General features: G+C 55.4%; 2 protein-coding genes across 5 annotated transcripts in view; one reads left to right on the forward strand and one right to left on the reverse strand.

Annotated features, from left to right (window-relative positions):
- Positions 1 to 2,150: 2,150 nt before the first annotated feature.
- Positions 2,151 to 18,738, forward strand: Arhgef40 (Rho guanine nucleotide exchange factor (GEF) 40; the record flags this gene model as incomplete). 4 transcript variants are annotated; one of them, XM_013508576.1, is given in 23 exon segments in its annotated part: positions 2,151 to 2,348; positions 2,983 to 4,225; positions 4,350 to 4,517; positions 4,628 to 4,748; positions 5,289 to 5,385; positions 5,493 to 5,573; positions 5,698 to 5,814; positions 7,115 to 7,210; positions 7,303 to 7,418; positions 7,798 to 7,924; positions 10,457 to 10,579; positions 10,659 to 10,802; positions 11,239 to 11,849; positions 11,982 to 12,216; positions 12,540 to 12,626; positions 13,188 to 13,403; positions 14,064 to 14,234; positions 14,973 to 15,150; positions 16,060 to 16,164; positions 16,387 to 16,530; positions 17,034 to 17,164; positions 17,446 to 17,492; positions 17,621 to 18,738. In XM_013508576.1, coding segments are annotated over 22 exon segments (4,551 nt in total), but the record flags the coding sequence as incomplete, so codon positions are not given.
- The window catches only part of Znf219 (zinc finger protein 219), a gene marked incomplete in the record, with an annotated part of 7,507 nt that continues 5,831 nt past the window's right edge, over positions 18,578 to 20,253 (reverse strand). Inside the window, 2 exon segments of the mRNA XM_013508578.1 lie at positions 18,578 to 19,635; positions 19,843 to 19,974. Coding sequence (XP_013364032.1) covers positions 19,037 to 19,635; positions 19,843 to 19,974 — 731 coding nt within the window.

Consider the following 20,253-nt stretch of genomic DNA (forward strand, 5'->3'; position numbering starts at 1 on the left):
GACCCAGGTCCGTGCTCTGCGCGCGGGTCCGCAGCGGCCGGGCGGCGCTGCCGCGGGTCCTGAGCAAGACCTGCCTGGAACCACCATTTTCCATCCCCGTCCCCACCCGGCGCGGCGGCCCACCCATCCGGCTCGAGGGGACCGCCGCAGCTGTGGCCGGGCCAAGAGCCAGGGGCACGGCCAGAGGGAAGTTCCCGGGGAAAGCGGGGCTGCTGCAGGGCAGCGGGTGGAGAGGGGTCACAGTGCCGGGGGGCGTGACGCCGCCGCGGCCGCCCCGAGCTTCCAGGGCAGGCGCCCCGGGTCTCGCGCTGCGGGAGCAGAGGCGCCTCCCCCGGCACTCCCGAGGCGGAGAGGGAGCGCGGGGGACCTCGGCGCGAGGCGGAGGACCCGCGCGACGACGGAGGCGCTGGAACCCCCATCACAGGAGTACAAGATTCCGGGACCTTTGGTCCAGAACTCCTGAAGAACCAGCGCGAGAACGGGCAGCCCGCCCCAGGGGAGGGGTGCGGTCCCTGGCGCGCAGGCGGAGGGGTGCAGCGGGAGAGGCCCTGGCAGGGGGCGCCCACTGCGGGGAGCGGAGGAGGGGCCGAAGCACCCACCGCCGCTCCTCTGCCGAGGGAAGGGCACCCCCGGGAAGCTGGAGCGAGAGGAAAGAGGAATCAGGCCAGGGAGAGCTGACTCAGTCGCTCTGGTCTTTCTGGTCCTGGCCGGCGAGAGCCCCGTCTCTGGACTCCCGCCGCCTCCCGCCCCAGACCCTCCTCCCCTCCTGCCGCGGCCGTTTCCTGTGGCTGAGATTCTCAGCCATGAGCTCACCGCCCCTAATGGGTTGCAGCTGCCTTGCTGCTCCAGCGCTAGCTATCCCCTCCCGGCCCTGCAGCCGAGGGCCCACCCTGCCTTACCCCAGCCCATCGCGACCTTGCCTCCACCCACGCGCACAGCGCCTGCCGGCCGGGAACACTAGGGGTCTGTCTGCTCGCCCACACACCTTGGGGCCCGGGCTGTGCGCCGATGCACTGAATGTCCCTCTCTGGAGTGGCTGCCCTAGCTGCTCAGACGGCCGAGACAAGCGAGCTACTTTAGCTGAAGAGACCCAGTAAAATATGCAATGTCGTCTTCCCAGCAAAAGCAAGGCTTGGAAGTGGAGGGAGGCAGAGAGCTAGGTAAATACTGCACTGAGCACCCCCTTTCCCATGTAAAGTAAAAAAATCTGATAAAAGGAACTTCAAAGGCCATCTTGAAAGGAGAAATAAGCTTGCAAAGGAGCTGCCCAGGGGGCTGTTGTTCAGCATGTGGGATAGAGAAAGGTCTCCCATGGATTCACTTAGGGAGGCAGGTCTGAGTGAAGCCAGGCTGAGGCTTTGGGGCTGGTAGCTTCAGGTCTAGGTTGGCAGAGAGGTCCCAGTGGAATTAGAAGGGATTTCAGTTGGAATGCACACCATGGTCAAGGCCTCCTGCTCCCTTCCCCACGTGTGCCTTTGTGTCTTATTCCTACTTAGAATGCCCCCACCCAGGTCGTGGTAACCCAATCCTACATGCTCTGGGAACAGATGATTGCTTTAGAGCCACTCTGGAAGAGAAGGATGCTATAAAGACCCGAGCCCACTACAGGTTCCTACCGATCCATCCTCTCCCAGATGCAGTTGATTGTGGCCAGCGCCACCGCTTAACATGGGCGTCTCTGGATCGTGGGGCTGGTGGAATCAATTTGCAGGATGGTGCCTCCCACTCCACCCTTTAGAACTGGTGACCATCAGCTCACTCCCCTGATGGCGCCTGCTGGAGCCTGTGTCTTACCTCCTGAGGGTCTGTGCAATCACTCTGATTCATAGGCTCGAGGAACATCCCCCATCTGAATATGCATTTACAGCCCATTCTCCCCGTGTGTTTTCCCTATGCTCACAAAACCAAGGTCTCACAGCTTGAGTGTGCAGTGCTGTTAGGCCTGTGTATGGCCCCAACTGACTGCCCAACCCCACACCCATCTTGGCTCCTTTAGCCAACATTTCCTGCGTGTTCACTCTGTGCGAACAAAAAAAAAAAAATAATGATGAGGGCTTTGGAGGACACAGCTGCTTGCAGACCAATACAGTCCCCAGGAAGCCCTGCTTGGGTATCTCCAGGAGTCTGTAGCCAGGTCTCATCTCTCCCAGGAGCCTGAGCCAGTGGAGGACTGTGTGCAGAGCACGCTCGCTGCCTTGTACCCACCCTTTGAAGCCACAGCCCCTACCCTGTTGGGCCAGGTGTTCCAAGTGGTGGAGAGGACTTATCGGGAGGATGCGCTGAGGTACACACTGGACTTCCTGGTACCAGCCAAGCACCTGCTTGCCAAGGTTCAGCAGGAAGCCTGTGTGAGTGACTGCGTCCCTGTGCTACCTCCCTGAGATCCACTGCCTGGCTCTGGACTAGCTAGGCTTATTTCCTCCCACCCAGACATGCACCCTGCTTAATACTGATTCGCCCAGAGGACCTTCAGCCTCATTTTGCTGACCTCCCGTATACTTCAACCCACAGAAGTGCAGACTGTTCAGACACTAACACATATAAGTGCATATTTATCTTCCCCAAATATTAGCTCTAAGAAATGTTGACTCCCAAAGACCCTGATCCTGCAGACAGACCCAATTCTAGACATCTCTCACTCATACAAATTTCTCAAGATACTAACTCCCCCAGATATGACTCAATAGAGAGCCTTTATTTCTGCAGCTATAAAATCCCAAATCTTTGATTCCTCTAAGACAAGGGCATCTGCTGACCGTATCTTTGTAATGATTTACTTCTTGCCCTCCTACACACTAGCTTCCTGCCATCAACGGACTGACTTGTCCCAATGTCTTCCTCTCTGCCACATAACACCCATAAGATCTTCCTTCCTGCTCCTGTGGAGGTGTAACCCACCAGGCGTAAGGCCAGTCCTGCCTAGGGTGGACCCACTCCCACTGCCACCTCCCGCTGAGTGCAGCGTCCTGCCTCTCTCCCCAGGCCCAGTACAGTGGATTCCTCTTCTTCCACGAAGGCTGGCCCCTCTGCCTGCATGAGCAGGTTGTGGTGCAGCTTGCAGCCCTTCCCTGGCAGCTTCTGCGCCCTGGAGACTTCTACCTGCAGGTGGTGCCCTCAGCAGCCCAAACACCCCACCTGGCACTCAAGTGTCTGGCCCCAGGGGGTGGGCGGGTGCAGGAGCTGCCTGTGCCCAATGAGGCCTGTGCCTACCTGTTTACACCTGAGTGGCTGCAAGGCATCAACAAGGACCGACCTACGGGTCGCCTCAGTACCTGCCTCCTGTCTGCACCCTCTGGCATTCAGCGGCTGCCTTGGGCTGAACTCATCTGCCCTCGGTTTGTGCACAAAGAGGGCCTCATGGTTGGACATCGACCAGGCACACTGCCTCCTGAACTGCCCTCAGTACCCCCAGGGCTTCCAAGCCCTCCACTCCCTGAGGAGGTGCTGGGCACCCGGAGTCCTGGGGATGGGCACAATGCTCCGGCTGAGGGACCAGAGGGTGAGTACGTGGAGCTTTTGGAAGTGACACTGCCTGTCAGGGGGAGCCCCCCAGATGCTGAGGGCTCTTCGGGCCTCTCCAGGACCCGGACAGTACCTACCCGCAAGAGTGCTGGAGGGAAAGGCCGGCACCGGAGGCACCGGGCATGGATGCACCAGAAGGCCCTGGGGGTTCGGGCTCAGGACCAGGATGGATCACGCCCACCGGGTGAGGGGAGCAGCACTGGAGCCTCCCCTGGGTCTCCCCCAGGAACTGAAACTGTCCCAGATGCAGCGGAAGTGGAGGTGTCTGAACCCTCAACAGAGACCTTGGGGGAAGCCTCTGAATCCTGCCTCCTGCGGTCAGGAGAGTCTGGAGCAGGCCAGTGTCCTGAAGGACCACCTGGTACCCCTCGGAGAACAGGCAAAGGAAACAGGAGAAAGAAGAGAGCTGCAGGCAGAGGGGCTGTTAGCCGAGGAGGGGACAGTGCCCCACTCAACTCTGGGGACAAGGAGGCTGGCCACCACGGAGCCCTTGTCAGTCTGCCCTCACCAAATGAAAACAAGCTTCCAGCGTGCAGCCTGGTTAAGGATGAGAACAAAGGCACTAGAAGGTCAGAGGTGGAGCCCAAAGAGGAGCCCACGCCCTCAGATGAAAAAGAGCCTCTGCCCCCAGAAGACTGTGCTTCTATAGAAGAGGGCACTGGAGACAGAGAGCAAGAGAGACCAAGCCTGGTGTGTGTGGCAGGTGAGAACAGACGCTGAGGCCCCAGGGGAAGAGGGGGCTGGAACAGGAGCTGGGGTTAGGCTGGGGGCTCAGCAGCCAGCCCCACCCTCACTTTAGGCCCACAGCTCTGCCCCTGTCTATGCAGGATCTACAGGTCCAGAGAGGCCGCTGTCAGACCTCCCAACACAGCCCCTGGAGCCTTTGCAGGAAGGAAAAGTAGACAGCATCCCGGAGGAGCCCCCTCCCGCCTACGTCTCTGAGGACTCTGATATAGCCTGGGGTCTGATGGCCTCTGGATTCCTTGTCCTGACTGGTCAGTTGGCAAAGGAAAAGGCTTGGGGGGAGAGAGGTTGCGGTGGGCTTGGGAGGAAGTGGCCATGGACTGTGCCAAGCCAGGACAGCCTGGCCATTTTGTGTCTTCAGGAGGGGTAGACCAGAGTGGGCGAGCTCTGCTGACCATTACCCCACCGTGTCCAACTGAGGAGCCCCCACCCTCCCGAGACGTGCTGAGCACCGTTCTTCATTACCTCCATTCGCTGCTCAGGTAACCCCGGTGAGCCTTGGCATTCTGGACTTAACCTTCTGAGTCATGAGGACCTGACCTTCTGACCTCTAGGACACTTCTTCAGCCCTCAGATTTTCAAGTCATTGACCTCTGACCTTACTGAGTGCTGACTTCCAGGATAGTATCTCCACTGAAGTTCACAGTCAACACTGCCCACCTCAGTGTCCTAAGACACTACTTAGACTGTCAGGACATTGATTCACAAAGTGCCTGTGAGACACCAAGCTACAGACTGTAGTGAACTCAGACCTTTCCAAAACAGAACCATTAACTTTCCAGACCTTAACCCCTTGACACAACAGTCACATGAGCATCAGCTCCTGAGTGCTAGGCTACCACCTTGTGGACACACGTCCCAGACTTTGGCTCTTTGCACATTTCTTCCCTAATGTACTGGAAGTAACTGAGGTAACTGCTCTGAGGACTGTGAACACTAAGTCAGACCTGTGCCTCTGCTCTGCCCTATCTGCTGACTCTCCAACACGCGCACTGCAGCCTCCTGTCCTTCCTGCCTCACAGGCCTGACCTCCAGTTATTAGGACTGTCTGTCCTGCTGGATCTCCGCAGAGCGCCCCCACTGCCGCCGGCACTCATTCCTGCTCTGAGTCAACTTCAGGTAACTCCTCCTTAGACGAGCACTTCCCCTGGGTCCACCTCTTCCCTGGTGGCCACTCCAGGCCACCCGGTTGCCCACAGTTTGGGGTTATTCTTCTCTGCCTTCAGGACTCAGGAGACCCTCCCCTTATTCAGCGGCTGCTGATTCTCACTCATGGTGACCCTCCCACTGAACTCTGTGGATTTCAGGTTTGAGCCCCTCACTCCCTAGTCTCCTATCAGTAGAAGAGCAGAAGGGGCTGCCTGGACCCCCAGGCTGGTCTCCTATTCCCTCGGTGCCAGGCAGAAACTCCCTACCTTCACGTGTCTATAGGGTGCTGAGTGGCTGTCAGAGAATGATCTCAAAAGAGTGGCCAAGCCAGAGGAGCTGCAGTGGGACCTAGGAGGTCACAGGGACCCCTCTCCCAGCCACTGGGTGGAGATACATAAGGTAAGCATCCTCCACCATCTGCCTTGGGAGGCCCTAGATAGCCCAGCTGAGAACATTCTAGAAGATAAGAGATCCATGTGGTTTCCATCCAACTCAGCCAGTATCTGTGGTTCACAGGCCCTGGCCAGAATATTGTGCGTTTTGTCACAGGGAAACAGATGGGCTATGTTAAATTCTTCATATGACACTCACTAGCATATAAATTATGGTGGGAGATTAAGTCACAGAAGAACTAGAAGAGTTCAGACTCGTGTCATTGGGCTTTTGGAAAGTACTGAGAGGGAAAGGCTGGGTGTGTTCCATGTGGCCTTGGACAAGTTACTTTACTTGCCTTCTGGGTATGGCACCCTGTCTTCCCTGCTCCCTGCACCAGTACCCAGGCCTGAAGATCTTTATCTGCAAAGTGCAGCAACTGTGATACACTCTGTAAAGGTTCTTCCAGCACTTATCTCCCATGATTCCACCAATCCAAGTGCTGTGAGTCGTCAAGAAGAAAAATAAATGTGCTCTGAGCTGTAGCATGTCTGTAAGCAGTGTGAAAAGGGGAAGTGGACCTGAGAGGCAGAAAGGAGGGTCTGGCAGGGCAAAGACCCTGCAAGACAGAAGAGAAAGGAGATGCACATCTAACAAGCTGTGCCAGGCCCGTGCTAGCTGCTGGCAGGTATCATCTCTTTAACCCAGAGTCCTGTCTTCTCGCAACTTAGTAGGAGGGAAAATGAGATTTGAGGCGTCTAGGCCTGCCTAATGTCATGCAGTTAATAACAAAATCATAACTGAACCCAGCGTTACCTCCATAAAAGTCTGGGCTGTGTGGCGTGGTGACATACTATTCCAGCTACTCAGCCAGGAGGAGCACAAGTTCTGGGCCAGACTGGGCCGCTTAAGGAGACCCTCTCTCTTTTTTTTTTTTTTTTTTTTTTTTAAATTTTAAAACTAAAAGGAGGAAAACGTTAACAGACAACCTTTTACAAAATAGCAAAAGAACAGTACAAACAATACAGAGTTACAAAGTGGTAGGAAATTAGCAATGCTTGTTGTATTACATACTGATATCTTCAAAGTGGCTTCTCATGAAAACAAATAGAGATGTGCAATATTGATCAATCAAGGACTCATTAACAGTTAAGGAGACCCTATCTCAAAATAAAATATAGAAAGGATTGGGTGTATAACGCACTAGGTTCAGTCCTGAGTACTACCCCCCCACCCCCGTTCAATTCTCCAGGCTGCCCCTACCTAGGGCTTAGGTTCCCTATTCTAAACTCTGACCTTGAGCTCCATCCCTGCGTGTGGGTTTCAGGAAGTGGCAAGGCTGTGTAGCCTGTGCCAAGGTGTGCTGGACTCTGTGCGGCAGGCCATTGAAGAGCTGGAGAGGGCAGCAGAGTCAGAGGGAGAGGTATGAATGGGGTGGTGGGGGATGGGATAGGTGTGGGACCAGGGTGGGCTTTGTCTAGTGGATCCTCAACTGTAATTGCTCCTCACTCCTAGGAGGCAGTGGGAATGCCTGAGCCTCTGCAGAAGGTGCTGGCTGATCACCAGCTGACGGCACTGCAGAGGGACGGGGGAGCCATCCTGATGAGGCTACGCTCCACCCATAGCAGCAAGTACGGGAGATGAGTGTTCGGAGGCAGGTGGGGGTGGTAGACCGCAACGGCTGCCAGGAAACCTTAACTGCCAGATAATTCTTACTACGCCTATATCTGGGCAAGATACCGTGCTTTTGCACACACTGTCTCTTAGCCTTCACAGTGTCCTTGTGTACTAGTTACACTTACTTTGAGGACTTGGAGGATCAGAAATGTTAAGAGTTTTGACCAAGCTAGTTCAGTAGATGGAAAAGTTAGGGTTCAAATTCAAGCAGTCAAAGTCCAGCCCATACTGTGATCCACAGTGCTATACCACTGTCGTGTTTGCACCCCTGGAGGTGCAAGGACAAATTGAGAGGCTGGACAGAGGTCCATTCGGCCTCTTCTCCTTCTCCAGGCTGGAGGGCCCGGGCCCAGCTACCCTCTATCAAGAGGTGGATGAGGCCATTCACCAGCTTGTGCGCCTCTCCAACCTGCAAGTGCAACGGCAGGAGCACCGGCAGCGCCTACACCGGCTCCAGCAGGTGAGCTGGGGTCCCATACCCACCCCCACTCAGCCTGGGACCCTGGCCTCCAGTCCACCTTCTGGTACTTATTAGCATTGATGGTAATCCTCCCAGAACAGCCCTCCCTCTCTCCTCACCACCCCTGGAGGATAGGCGTGGTAGATGGGAGATTTGACAAGGTGGGTTCCCATTACTCCGGAGGCTGAGGCAGGTGGATTGCTGTGAGTTCAAGGCCAGCCTGGGCTACATAGTGAGTTCAAGGCCAGCCTGAAGCACATGGTGAGACCTGTCTCAAACAAAATAAAACAAAACAAAACACCCAAAAAGGTGGGAGAATCTTAGTACTAGCAAAGACAAGAAGCCGGATCTTCACTTTGTTTATATTTGGTCAGGAATCCTTAGTGATGGTTAGAAATGCTTGGGATCTCCTGGGGATCCTGGAAAGAGCCGACTGACTTTGGAGTACTTACCTTCATATGTAAAATAATAATAATGAATATCTGTTGGCACTGGCTCTCTAGCTACACTGCCAGGCAGGTTGCCTCAACTTTTTGCGCAGTGTCATCCCCCTAAGCCCAAGGATGGGATGGTCCCACCTCTCTCCACTTTGGAAGAAGGTACTGCAAGCCCCTAAGAGGAACCACTGCCTTTGTAAGGAAGATTGAGAAATAAGATTGGCTTCTCTTGCTGAGTGTAGTGGCACACACCTGTAGTCCCAGTACTTGAGAGGCTGAGGCGGGAAGATTGTTCTGAGTTCAAGGCCAGGCCGGACTATATAGTGAGTTGAAGGCCAGTCTGAACTACATAGTGAGACCTTGTCTCAAAGAAAAAAAGCCTGGCTTCTCTGAACCTTGATTCTTCTCTGGGGTTGAGTCTCATAGGGATTTGCTTTCTACCCTACGCTACCATGTGGGGTCAGAGGGCTTTGAATCTGGTCATTCCTCCTAACCCCAAGCATGGTGAGTGCACACACCATGGACCTGCATGTGCGTATCAGGGGAAGGGACCTCTCAGGGTCAGTGCTAACGGGGTTAGCACTGTTAGGGCTGTTTCCTAGGATGCTGCCTACTGGCCCCCTCTATTCCAATATCCAAGGGTACATCTCCTATTGTTTGTTTGCCTGCTGAATGATTAGCTCCCCTCACTCCCATGTATTTATTTGGGGGCGATACCAGAAATTAAACCGAGGACTTCACGATCGCCAAGCAGGCCCTGTGCCACTGAGCTGTATCCCCAGGCCCATCACTCTCATTTAAAATGCTGTTTAAAAACATGATTTGATGGTTAAAGTGCTCAGTTTGGGCTCTGACTCTGTGTTGTAGTTCTTTTCTTGTGGCTGGGACATTCTACCCAACCCCATATGTTCAGGGAGGAGAAGTCTGTTTTGGCTCACATTGTGTAGAGGTTTCCATTCATAGTCAGCTGGCTCCAAGGCAGAGTGGCACAGCAGAGGAGAGACAGCTTATAGCGAGGCAGCGGGAAGCAGAGAGACCCTCCCTAGCCACGCCTCCAGTGACCACCTCCCCCACTAGGCTTCACCTCCCAACATCACATTCAGCTCATCAATGGGCTCGTCCACTGATGAGTATTGTGCTCCAGCAATCCAATCACCTCCCATATCCCCGTCTGTAGCACATGAGGCTTTGGGGGACATCTGGATAGAAACTAAGAGTGTGAAGTGTAAGGTGTTGGGCAAGTTATTTAGCTTCTCTGAGTTCCCAGGTTCTCATCCATAAAACGGGAATGGTAACAGCTAACACACAGGTGGTTGGGACGACCAAATAAATTCAGGAAATGACTCTAGACTAGTAGTTATTGTTAGTGTGGGAATACCCTCAGACTTCTTATCTGCAGGCTGTCCCAACCCAGCCTCCAGCCTCTTTTCTGAGGAAACGTTACCATGTCTTCTTGGTCAAACACCTCTGAACCAGCATAAGACTTCCTCTGCCACTGTAATGGGCAACTAGAGCTGGACACAAACATTCACATGCATCAACCAGATTCTGAGCAGCCTCACCAGGCCTGGTGCCTGCAGTGTCTGTCCACCAGTCATTGGGGTCCAGGATGAAATTGTTCCTGGCTCTGTTACCCAAATGGCCCTCATCCAGTCAGATGTGGTGGTGCACACGTGTAATCCCAGCACACAGGAGGCTGAGGCCAGGATCACCATGACTGCAAAGCTAGCCTGGGCTACATAGTGAGCTCAAGGCCTCACTATAGCAAAACCCTGTCTCAAAACAAAACAAAGCAAAAGGCCCTCACCCTGCCCCTGGTCCTCACCATTTTTATGTATTCCCCCTAGGCTGGGCCAGGACTTCTCATCCTGCTCCCTCGGTGCTCACTGACAGCACAGCCTCGTCTGGCGCTTTCTAAAGTCTTCTCACCCAGGTTTTCACTGGGTCCCTGTGGAAACTTGCAATCACCCGCAACTACCAACTGCATGTGACAGAGGAGACTAGATCTGTCACTCAAGGATCTGTGGGTCAGGGTGGTGGAGCTGGCACTGGGTCCCAGCCTCTCCTTCACAGCCCGCTCTTCCACCTGTCTCAGGTGCTGCAGTGGCTGTCAGGCCCAGGAGAGGAGCAGCTGGCCAGTTTTGCTCTGCCTGGGGAGTCCCTGCCTGCTCTGCAGGAGACAGAGCTGCGATTCCGGGCTTTCAGCACCGAGGTCCAGGTGAGAAGAGAAAAAGAGACACCGAGGGCAGGGGAGACCGGGAGTGCAGCCCAGGTCTGAGCACAGCCTCCCTCCCCAGGAGCGCCTGGCCCAGGCACGGGAGGCCTTGGCTCTGCAAGAGGACTCTGCCTCCCAGAAGGCTTTGGATGTCTTCGAACAGCGGCTGGAGCAGGTAGAAAGTGGTCTCCACCGGGCCCTGCGGCTTCAGCGCTTCTTCCAGCAGGTATGTACAGAGCCCCTTCCGTGCCAACTCCCTCTTTTCTTTGGCGTGGAGAGAGTGGTCAAGGACTCGGGAGCCCACGCCTTGGCTTTGTCGCTCTGCTCACCCACCTCCTTACCAAATGGCCTAGAGCAGGTACTAAGCCCGAATATACCCTGTAGGCTTCCAGCTCCCAGGACCACACCCGAGACAATACAGAAACTCACTTAGCACCAAGCCGTAGAACTCTCAGCATTAGCTGTTCTTTACGCTCTCCCATGTCAGTAGCATCTCCAGCTGACATGACGGTTAAACGGTCACACTAGGACAGCGAGAGGGCAGGGAGGGTGGCAGGCACTGGAAAACCTAATCAGCAAGAGGGCCAGAGCTATTGCAAGCTTCTGGGGGTGGTGTGGGTCCTCACCCTTTCTCTCCCATCTCCAACTCTTTGGCTTTACAGGCACATGAGTGGGTGGACGAGGGCTCTGCTCGGCTGGCAGGTGCTGGGCCTGGTCGTGAGGCCCTGCTGGCAGCGCTTGCCCTGCGGCGGGCCCCAGAACCCAGTGCTGGCACCTTCCAGGAGATGCGGGCCCTGGCCCTGGACCTGGGCAGCCCGGCAGCCCTGCGGGAGTGGGGTCGCTGCCGCGCCCGCTGCCAAGAGCTGGAGAAGAGGATTCAGCAGCAGCTGGGAGAGGAAGCCAGTCCGAGGGGCCACAGGCGGCGACGGGCAGACAGTGCCAGCAGTGCGGGGGCCCAGCGGGGCTCCCATAGCCCCTCACCCAGCCTCAGTTCCCTGCTGCTTCCCAGCAGTCCTGGACCACGGGCTGCCCCATCCCATTGCTCCCTGGCCCCATGTGGGGAGGACTATGAGGAGGAGGCCCCCGAGCTGGCTCCAGAAGCAGAGGGCAAACCCCCAAGGGCTGTGCTGATCCGAGGCCTGGAGGTCACCAGCACTGAGGTGGTAGACAGGACGTGCTCGCCAAGGGGACATGTGCTGCTGGGCCGGGCTGGAGGGCCAGATGGTCCCTGGGGAGTAGGTACCCCCCGGATGGAGCGCAAGCGGAGTATCAGGTGAGAGCCTGGCCCCTTTGGTGCCCGAGAGGCAGCCCCAACTGACCAGCAGGAAAAACACGACACTGTGGGGAGTGTGGCTCCTTTCTGTGCCAGGTGACACTTCCTCTGCCACTCTGGTTGCACCTACAGTGCCCAGCAGCGTCTGGTGTCTGAACTGATTGCCTGTGAGCAGGAGTATGTGACCAGCCTGAGCGAGCCAGTGCCACCCCCTGGGCCTGAGTTGACTCCTGAACTTCGGGGCACCTGGGCTGCTGTCCTGAGCACCCGAGAAAGACTTCGCAGCTTCCACCGGACACACTTTCTTCAGGAGCTGCAGGGCTGTGCCACGTACCCTCTGCGCATCGGGGCCTGCTTCCTCCGCCATGTGAGTGACACTGCAGAGACCACGATGTCTTCCTAGTCGTCTTCCTTCCCATGCTGCAGCCCTGTCCCTTGTCCCTCCTCAGTGCCCACTGCCCTTGCCCCCTCAAGTGGTCCAGGACTGTGGGGCATAGCCCTGTTCTTTGGGCCCGTCCAGTTCTACTCAGCCTGTGCCTGTTTTCAAGTACTGCCTGGACTCCTCGCTTCCTGGCAGCCTGAGTGCTCCCTGTTCCACCTCTGGGCTGCATTGAAGGACTCAGTGGGTGGCGGGTAGTTCTCCTGCTGGGTCCTCCTGAAGGACGCCTCACCTCTTCCTTGCTGGTGCAGGGGGACCAGTTCGGCCTCTACGCCCAGTATGTGAAGCACCGACACAAACTGGAGAGTTGTCTGGCTGCCCTCAGCCCCCCATCCAAGGTAAACTTCGCTCCAGCCTTCATGAGAAAGAGGGTCTGGGAAACCCACCTCAAAACCCCTCAGGGAATAAAAGCTCTCCTGGAAGTGCCCAGAAGTGCCTGCTACCAATAGTCCCTCCTCAGAATTGCTCCGGGTGGGACAAGCCCTGGACTGAAAGCCAGGCGAGGCTGGTTCTTATCCATGTCCCCATCCGGAGGGATCAAGGGCAAGACTCTTGATTCCTCTGGGCCTCTTTCTCCATCTGGTAAAGGAGAGTAATAGTCGCTCACAGAGAGCTCTGAGGATCAAAAGATGTGAAAGTGACTCTGAAAGCTAGGAGCTGAGGGCTGTGAAGGGCCGTCACCTGGGTTCTTCCAGCTCTTCAGGACAGGATGGTTGCATGTGCTGCAGGCCCTCTGCCTGCCTTCTTTCTGGGAGGGAGTGTTTTGCCTTACTTTTGAGTGTATTTGGGCTTTACCTACACCCAAAAGCAAGGATCCAGCTTCCTTACCACTTGCCCCCAGAGCTTGGCTCCCACAGGCTCCCACCCTTACCCTCATCCCTGTCTGTATCCCTATCCAGGGCTCCACAGAGGGTGGCCCTTACCTGCCCCTGGCCCTGCAGCAGCCCCTGGAACAACTGACTCGGTATGGGCGGCTCCTAGATGAGCTTCTGAGGGAAGCTGGGCCTGAGCCGAGTTCTGAGCGCCAGGCCCTCGGGGCTGCTGTGCAGCTGCTCCGGGAACAAGAGGCCCGTGGCAGAGACCTGCTAGCTGTGGAGGCAGTGCGAGGCTGTGAGGTAAGGCCCTGGTTCCAGTCACTCCTGCAAACAGCCTAGCCCTGTAGCCTTAGAAGTAGCATAGCCTGGCAACAAGAGAACCAGACTTAAGGTCTGAGGGTCACAGGCTGGGGTTTCTAACCTGGGTGGCCAAGGCTCAGTCATTGAACTTAACCGGTCCTCGGTTTCCTCATCTGTAAATAAAGAAGCTACAGTCTGACTGACATTCCCATATCTGCCCTGTGCTCTCCTCCTCCTAAGGCTTACCTTCCCTATCTGTGCTGTACACACTCAGTGCCTGACACATAGTTGTTCTCTGCCCAGTCTGTCTAGCCCTGAGACTCTGGATGAGGCTAGAATCTTACCTCCTCTGGGACAGAGCCACCCCAGCTCTTTGCTGGTTCTCTTCCTGGGTCCTCAGCATACAAAGGCTTCCCCAGAGGATGCTGAAAGCCCTACCAAGCAATGGCTCTTCCCGTTTTCAGAATGGAGCTATGCTGCTGGATGGGGTCTGCTGGGCCTGGTGACCAAGGGCTGCATTCTGGACTAAGGCCTTCCCTGATTTCCTGACTGCCTGAGGACCAGTTCATGAGTCTCCTTGCTCTGCAAATCTATTTTTACTCCTCATTAAATGCACACAAAGGGCCCCTGGCCAAGAGCCTGTTCTTTTCCTTTCCTCAGATAGATCTGAAGGAGCAGGGACAGCTCTTGCATCGGGACCCCTTCACTGTCACCTGTGGCCGGAAGAAGTGCCTTCGCCATGTCTTTCTCTTTGAGCACCTCCTCCTCTTCAGCAAGCTCAAGGGCGCTGAGGGGGGATCTGAGAGCTTTGTTTACAAGCAGGCTTTTAAGGTACGTGGCCTAGAATTGAAGTGTGAGGGCTGGCACTCTTCTTGAGTACTCAGAGAACATCTTTGTAAGCTCAGCACAAACCCAGATTCAGAATCGACATTACCTTTGCTTTGCAATCAGTCATCAGGGGGTGGCAGAAGTCCCTGTCACTGGGCTACTCTATTGCGTTCTTCTTATAGTTCATGTGGGAGACTTATCAGGCATCTCAAGCCAGAATGGAAGCAATGTTTCCCAGTAAGGACACGCATGGCTTTTGAGTTAGGGATGGTCCCAGGAGTATAGAAGAAAGGACATTCTAGATAACTTAACCAAAATAAGACCAAAAAGAGGGAATCCTTGCTTTAGGAAACCAGCCACATAAATGTTCATAGCAATCTATAACCCTGATCAGACAACATGTAGTGATTCCAAAGGTTCCTAGACTCTGTCCTCTTATACTAGTTTGGCCTTTTCAGAGGGAGTAGCATATAGAAAAAGAGGCCCAGGTTTGAAATAATACAGACACAGGTTCCAATCCCCACTTTAATGATCTGGCTAGACCTTGGGCAAGTTGCTTTGTGTTACTGGGCTTCATTCCTCCTCCTGTAAATTATAGTTGCAGTGAAGACTACATGTAGAGCACTTGGCACTGTTTACTGAACATCCACCAGATGCCAGGCTAAACATAGTGCTTGCCCAAGTGGTACCTGGTAGCCAGGACTCACGCATCTCCACTCACTGCCCTCTGTCCTTCCTCAGACTGCTGACATGGGGCTGACAGAAAACATCGGGGACAGCGGGCTCTGCTTTGAACTGTGGTTCCGCCGGCGGCGTGCACGAGAGGCATACACTTTGCAGGCAGCCTCACCAGAGGTCAAACTCAAGTGGACAAGTTCCATTGCCCAGCTACTGTGGAGACAGGCAGCCCACAACAAGGGTACTGGGAGTAACAGAGACAGTGTGGCTGGAGGCTTTCTGACAATAGAGGGGTTTCTGGGAAAAACAGCATAGGGTAAAGGAAGAGGAATGAGTTAAGAGAAGATTCAAGATCTGGCTTTAGGGAGATGGCTGAGTTTGAGAGGAGTCTAAGGCTGCCGGGCTTGGTGGCGCATGCTTGTATTCTCTGCACTTCAGAGACTGAGGCAGGACTGCCACAAGTTCAGAGCCACCCTGGGCGACATAGTGAGTTCAAGGCCAGCTTGAACCCTGAACTGCAAAATACGATACTACCTCAAAAAAGGAGAGAGAGAAATAAAGAAATCAGTCTAAGGTGTACCGAAAGGAAAGAGAAAGCTAACAAATTTCAGGGAAGCAAATGGTGGGGCTAAAGGAAGAAAGTGCACCCTGGATGGGGATTAAGAATAGGTACCACTCACTTGCTGTGTGATCTGAAGTAGTTTGTTGGCTAGTTGGTTTCGTTTTAGTTCAGATTTTTTTTTTTTTTAATTTTTGAATCTGTCTAGTCCTTAGAAAAATTAAATAGTAGTATCTTCATCTTAGTGTAATAGGGAAAATATAAGCTAGAATACATGGAAGCACTTTGTAAACTGCAATAATATTTAAAAATGTGAGTTTTTTCCATAATGCCCAAGATAAGGGGAAGCTGAACATTAGAAGCAAAGTCAGGTGGCCAGGATGCCAAATGGGCAGAATTCTACATAAATCTGAGGAGGAAGTCACAGACACTGCACCATCCATGTCATGATAGTCAAGGGGAAGAGTAGCCGGACACCAGAGAAATGAGAGGGAGAAATGAGTGGGGAGGGAGGGAAATGGAGTCAGCCATGGTGTGCAGGGGTGGAGCCAGGAGCAGCAGGAGGTTGCTAACAGGGTGTCTGTTCCCTAGAGCTCCGAGTGCAGCAGATGGTGTCCATGGGCATTGGGAATAAACCCTTCCTGGACATCAAAGCCCTTGGGGAACGGACACTGAGTGCCCTGCTTACCGGGAGAGGTGAGGGCCAGGGTGCTGGGGGAGTCCCCAGAGTTACTAACAATGCAAGCAATGGGGAGGTCTGGTGGGAGTCAGGAAGGGTAATGAATGGGTATCTCTTCCGACTTCTGTGGGATTAACTGAGAGGCCCTCTATGAGACTGAGATGGTCCAGGGAGCCAGGCAGGGTTTCCCACACCAGCACCCCACCCCTACCCCCACCCCCACCCCCCACTTTCTGCAGCTGCCCGCACCCGGGCCTCCGTGGCCGTGTCATCCTTTGAGCATGCCGGCCCTTCCCTTCCCGGCCTCTCACCGGGAGCCTGCTCCCTGCCTGCCCGCGTCGAGGAGGAGGCCTGGGATCTGGACGTCAAGCACATTTCCCTGGGTGAGGCACCTCTCAAGGGGTGGCTCCCAACAGCTGGGTCACCATGGTGATGTTCAGGCTGCCTGCTGCTAAGCAATTCCTTTTTCTAGCCAAATAGCCCGGTTGTCATGACAACTATGTACAGCTTTCCCATTGCTAAAAGAGCCTTTCATCTGGTTGCTAGGGTGATGCTTACAGCAGCTTGTTGCTAAGAAGTACTTCCTCTGTACCTCTCTCTAGCACTTCTTGGGTTTCCATGGAAACTGCCTCAGCATCGTGTTGTACCCTCCTGGTTCACCACAGCAATCCTTATAGTTTCCTGTCGCTTCTTCCCTGGTTGCTCTAATGATGCTGCTGACAATTTCCTGCCTCTTGGTAGGGGGGGTTCTCTTGCAACTGGATTGCTCTGGTGACTCACAGCTTCCTGTTGCTATGGAGCTTTTTCTTCCCTGATGGAGCAGCTTGGTTGCTTAAGGTAATCTGGAGCAGTTTTATACCTGCTCTCACCCAGTCTTCCCCCCTAGCCCCAGAAACACTTGACTCTTCCGGAGATGTGTCCCCAGGACCAAGAAACAGCCCCAGCGTGCAACCCCCCCACCCTGGGAGCAGCACTCCCACCCTGGCCAGTGGAGGGATCTTAGGGCTGTCCTGGCAGGTAAGTCCCTGCAGTAAGGTGAAGGATGGGTGATCTCTGTGGTCTCTTTCTGGGTGGGTTTTTCTCATTCAGTCCATTGAGGGCCAGAGGGAACCAGTGGTCTTGTGCTCCCAGCTGAGGCTACAGGTTGGATTTCTAGTTCAGTACGCTGTGCTCCTCTCCCCCAGCCCTTGCAAAGAGGCATCGAGTTCAGAAGTTTAAAAAAGCCTTTAACAGAAGCAGGCTTAGGGGAGAGAGAAACGAGGAATGTGTCTCTAAATTCACTGTTTTTCTGCCCTCAGAGTCATGCTCGAGCCCTGAGTGACCCCACCACGCCTCTGTGACTGAGGTGAGTCAGCATCCTTTCCCCCATGTCCCACAGGCCCCCTCCTGAGAGTAATGTCCTTCCTCACCTCAGCAGCCAGGGAGTCAGCACCTTCCGTCTCTTATTCCATCTCCCTCTCTCCTGGCTTCTAGAGCAGAGCCAGCACGTTTTGGGCTGGGATGGCAGTGACACCTAAGGAGGACTAGGACAGCACTCAATTCTTCTGCATTCTGGACAGGGAAGAGGGCTGAGGAACAAAGCATCCCCCTGTTACTGCTATCTTTAGCTCTCCCCTGCTTGGTGCCTTCTCCTGCAGGAACCAGCGTGGCCACACCTGCTTGCCTTCATACCCTGGAGGTGGGAAATCCTCCCTCTTCCAACCCTTCCCCATCCTGGGCCACTGCACACCCCCAGGACACTGCTGCACTGACAGCCCACTTCCTCTTCTCATCTTGACACCCAGAGAAGACACATTTCTGCCAGGTCAGGGGAGCTCCTGGTGACTCCATCCCGTGGTGTCACACGAAATGGAGCTTTGCAAACCATAATACTAGAGCAGGGCAGGAACTGCAGACTTTATACATGTAATTATTGTTATTATAATATTATATTAAATGTACTCACACTTTGCCTCCCAGGAGCCAGAGCCATCCTCTGGATTAAGGTGTTTTAACTTGAGCACTTCTCCCCTCCACCACCCGTTAAGTAGAACACAGAAAATAAAACCAAGAATAAAAGGTACTCTCTACGCCTTACTGGCCCAAAGCTGACTATGCATGAGCCCAGGCGAATGTGTTCCTGCACAGTGGCCCCCAGGGGCTCAATGAACTCCGGAGCTTCTCTTCCTATACTGCACCCACTTCTGCAGGCTGAGCTGGTCACAGACAAACTGGGGTCCCGCAGTTCTCCGGTGAGGTACTCAGGCCAGATGCATGAGTAGCTCCCTAAGTGACTTGTTAGATGTTTTAGGCTCCACCTAGAGGTACCAAATATGAAGCCTGGGACACACAAGCTCTTTTGAGTGATAACTGGGTGCTTGAAAAGGTGAACTTCCTGGATGAAAGAGACCAAAGAAGGGAGTAAGACACAGGCAGACCGACGCAGGACCCTGTGCCTCAAGACACCTGTTTATTGGGGACACAACTCTGCGACAGGGATGACAGGAATCGTACCAAAAATAGCAACGTCTACAGGGCCCCTGATGGGGCTAGAAGGGTACAGTGCCCCCCACCCCCACCCCCTTGTACAAAAATAAACTCTCAGGCCTATAGACCAGCGAAAACTGGCAGAGTGGTTCCTCAACAGGGACACAACCTTCTCTGCCAGCCCTGGGACCCCGCTCTTTGACCCTCACCTCTGCCATTTCTAAGGCACTGTGACTCCCGTGGGCTGCTGGGTGGGCACCGCTGCCCGCCCTCCTTCGCCCGCTGCCCCTCCACTTCTGGTCGGCCTGGGGCTGGGATGTGGGTCCCACGCTGCCCCTGCTGGCTGCTCTACCCAACTACCTCTAGTGCTTCCCTGCTCCTGCGGGGAAAGCTCACTAAGCTAATCACCCCTAAGAGGGTTCCCTACCGTTCCTGACCCCCCAGTCCTGTCTCTCCTGATCTTAGCCCAGGGCCCTCCTCGCCTTCCAGAGGAGGACTGGGAGGGGCCTCTCCTGATGGTACTCGGGTATAGGGGGGAGATGCATCGGCCTGGGGCTGCCGGCGACCCCGAGCCCGGCGGCTGTGGTGTACTTGGAGATGCAAAGCCATGAGCTCGGGGGCTCCAGTAGCAAAGGGGCAGAAAAGGCAGCGGTGGAGGGCACTCCCTGGCCCGGCCTCACCTCCCGGCCCTGCCCGCAGGGACAGGTCCAGGGGTTCGGCCTCACCGCCTCGCCCATTGCGCAGGGTCCTCCCGGGGCTGGCAGGCTTCCGCCGGGAACCCGGACCGGTACTGCTGGCGGCCCGGGGGCTTGCGGTGCCCTCCACCCAGGTAGTAGGCTGCTGAGCTGGCTTAGCTCCAGACAGTGGGGCGGAACCCCGCTGGGAAGGGGGTGGCGGTTCAGGGGGTGGCCCCGGGCCTGCACTGCTCCTCTGCTCACGGTGGTGACGCTGCAGGTGATACTTCAGTGAGCCGGACTGGGTGCCCGCGTAGTCGCAGTGCGGACACTTGTAGGGGCGCTCACCTGGAGAGCAGGGAGATAACACCCTGGGGTCCCCATCACCACACACGCCCACTTGCCCCTGGCGCAATGTACAGACGCCATCCTCAGATCAGGAACGAGAAACACAGACTGTCTCACTGGCGCGGCCTCAATAAACCCAGCATTTCCCCGCCGATCGCACCAGTCAGTCTGAAGGCCGCCCGCCCCCCGCAGGAGGCGCGCCCTCACCTGTGTGCACTCGCAGGTGGACTTTGAGGTGATGCGCTGAGCGGAAGGATTTCCCGCAGAAGGGGCAATCCTTGCCGGTGGCGCCCCGGCCCCCTTCAGCTCGGGTCCCTCCAACCAACAGACCGTTTTCTTCTGCAAACACAGTGAGAGACAGTTAGACGGGGCCTCTGCCCTGTGCGGGCCGCATCCCCACCTCCCCGGCCCCGCCCTGGGGCTCTGCGGTGCAGACGCTGAAGGGCTGGATTTCCCGAGTAAGGAGCCAGTGGCCTCAAGACGGCACAGCCTGGGGGCGGGAGTTGAAGGGTTGTTTCTAAGGGAAGCCACGGGAGCGCAGCGCAGTCAGGATGCGCCCGGCACAGACCGAGCGGCCCACGTACCCTGCGCGGCCGCCGATCTCGCCTGGGCGCCCCC

Source organism: Chinchilla lanigera, unplaced genomic scaffold (genome assembly GCF_000276665.1).
Source record: "Chinchilla lanigera isolate Chin_1 unplaced genomic scaffold, ChiLan1.0 scaffold00149, whole genome shotgun sequence".
NCBI lineage: Eukaryota > Metazoa > Chordata > Mammalia > Rodentia > Chinchillidae > Chinchilla > Chinchilla lanigera.